Genomic DNA, 1,106 nt, shown 5'->3' with positions numbered 1-1,106 from the left:
ACCTCAATTTCTCTGAGGTCATGAAGAAAACTGACGAATATGAAGTGTCATATCTGTAGCCTGTTTTTCGTCTAGGTTCAGTCTGTAATTAAACAGTAATGTTCAAATTGACAGCTGTTTATGATGGATGCTGTATCACAGCTCATTGGCTGTCTTCAACATTATTTATAAACACTTTCCGCCATGAGTATGTCTTATTCAACAACAAAAGATCCCATATTGTTGTGTAACTCCACCTTCCACTGTTTCATTTAATTCCACAAAGTTGGAGACCCTAAGGATGTACAGCAATGAGTATACCACTAATGAACTGAACACATTTAGCAATCTCTGTGCTGTATGGATCTGGAGTGGTTAATTTACTTCTATTGATTCATTAATAATTGTGTGACGTTAAATTTGCATCTAATATTTCATCTGAAAGCAACTGTAAATTCCCTTACAATTCATGCAAAATTTTCTTTTTGCAGAAAATATTGAGGAGGTTTCAACAATACTCCGCGATATTTCCAAGAAATCAGAGTATTTGAAAGCAGAAGATATTGACTTGGCTGTAGACATTCATGAGAAAATGGTGCCATTGATATCGAATGTGTCCGCCAATATAACAGTGAACAATATACTTGTTAGTATCAACGATATGATAAACACACCGGAAGAGGTTTTGGTTGAAGATGGAAAATCAGAGAGAACTGGGAAAAGGTAAAATTCATATCACATTTGTAACTAGTATTATTATTATTATTATTATTAGTAGTAGTAGTAATGTTAGCTGCACCTGCAGCAGTCGTAGTAATAGAAGTAGTAATAGTAATAGTGGTGTTGGTGATGGTGCTATTCGCAGCAGAAGCAGCAGAAGCAGTCTCAGCAGCAGCAGCAGTAGCAGTAGTAGTAGTAGTAGTAGTAGTAGTAGTAGTAGTAGTAGTAGAAGGGGAGAAGAAAAAGAAGAAGCAACAGTAGCAAAAAAAGATTCGATCATCCACATAATTAATGTTATTACACCCATATCAAATTACGTATGTGAAATACACTGTCCGTTGGAGTGGCATCTTGGGGAAGTGTCTTCTGCTATAGCCTCGGGCCGGGCAATGCCTTGTGAGTGGTTT

The 1,106-nt window shown here is 36.8% G+C and overlaps 1 protein-coding gene across 1 annotated transcript in view; it reads left to right on the top strand.

Annotated features, from left to right (window-relative positions):
* LOC106881166 (uncharacterized) overlaps nt 1–1,106 on the top strand; it is a gene marked incomplete at its 3' end in the record, with an annotated part of 5,220 nt that overhangs the window by 1,078 nt on the left and 3,036 nt on the right. The window contains exon 3 of the mRNA XM_014931456.2: nt 471–702. Coding sequence (XP_014786942.2) covers nt 471–702 — 232 coding nt within the window. The remainder of the gene's footprint in view (nt 1–470; nt 703–1,106) is intronic.

Source organism: Octopus bimaculoides, unplaced genomic scaffold (genome assembly GCF_001194135.2).
Source record: "Octopus bimaculoides isolate UCB-OBI-ISO-001 unplaced genomic scaffold, ASM119413v2 Scaffold_150156, whole genome shotgun sequence".
NCBI lineage: Eukaryota > Metazoa > Mollusca > Cephalopoda > Octopoda > Octopodidae > Octopus > Octopus bimaculoides.
Note: the sequence above shows the minus strand (reverse complement) of the source record. Positions and strands in the feature narration are given on the sequence as shown.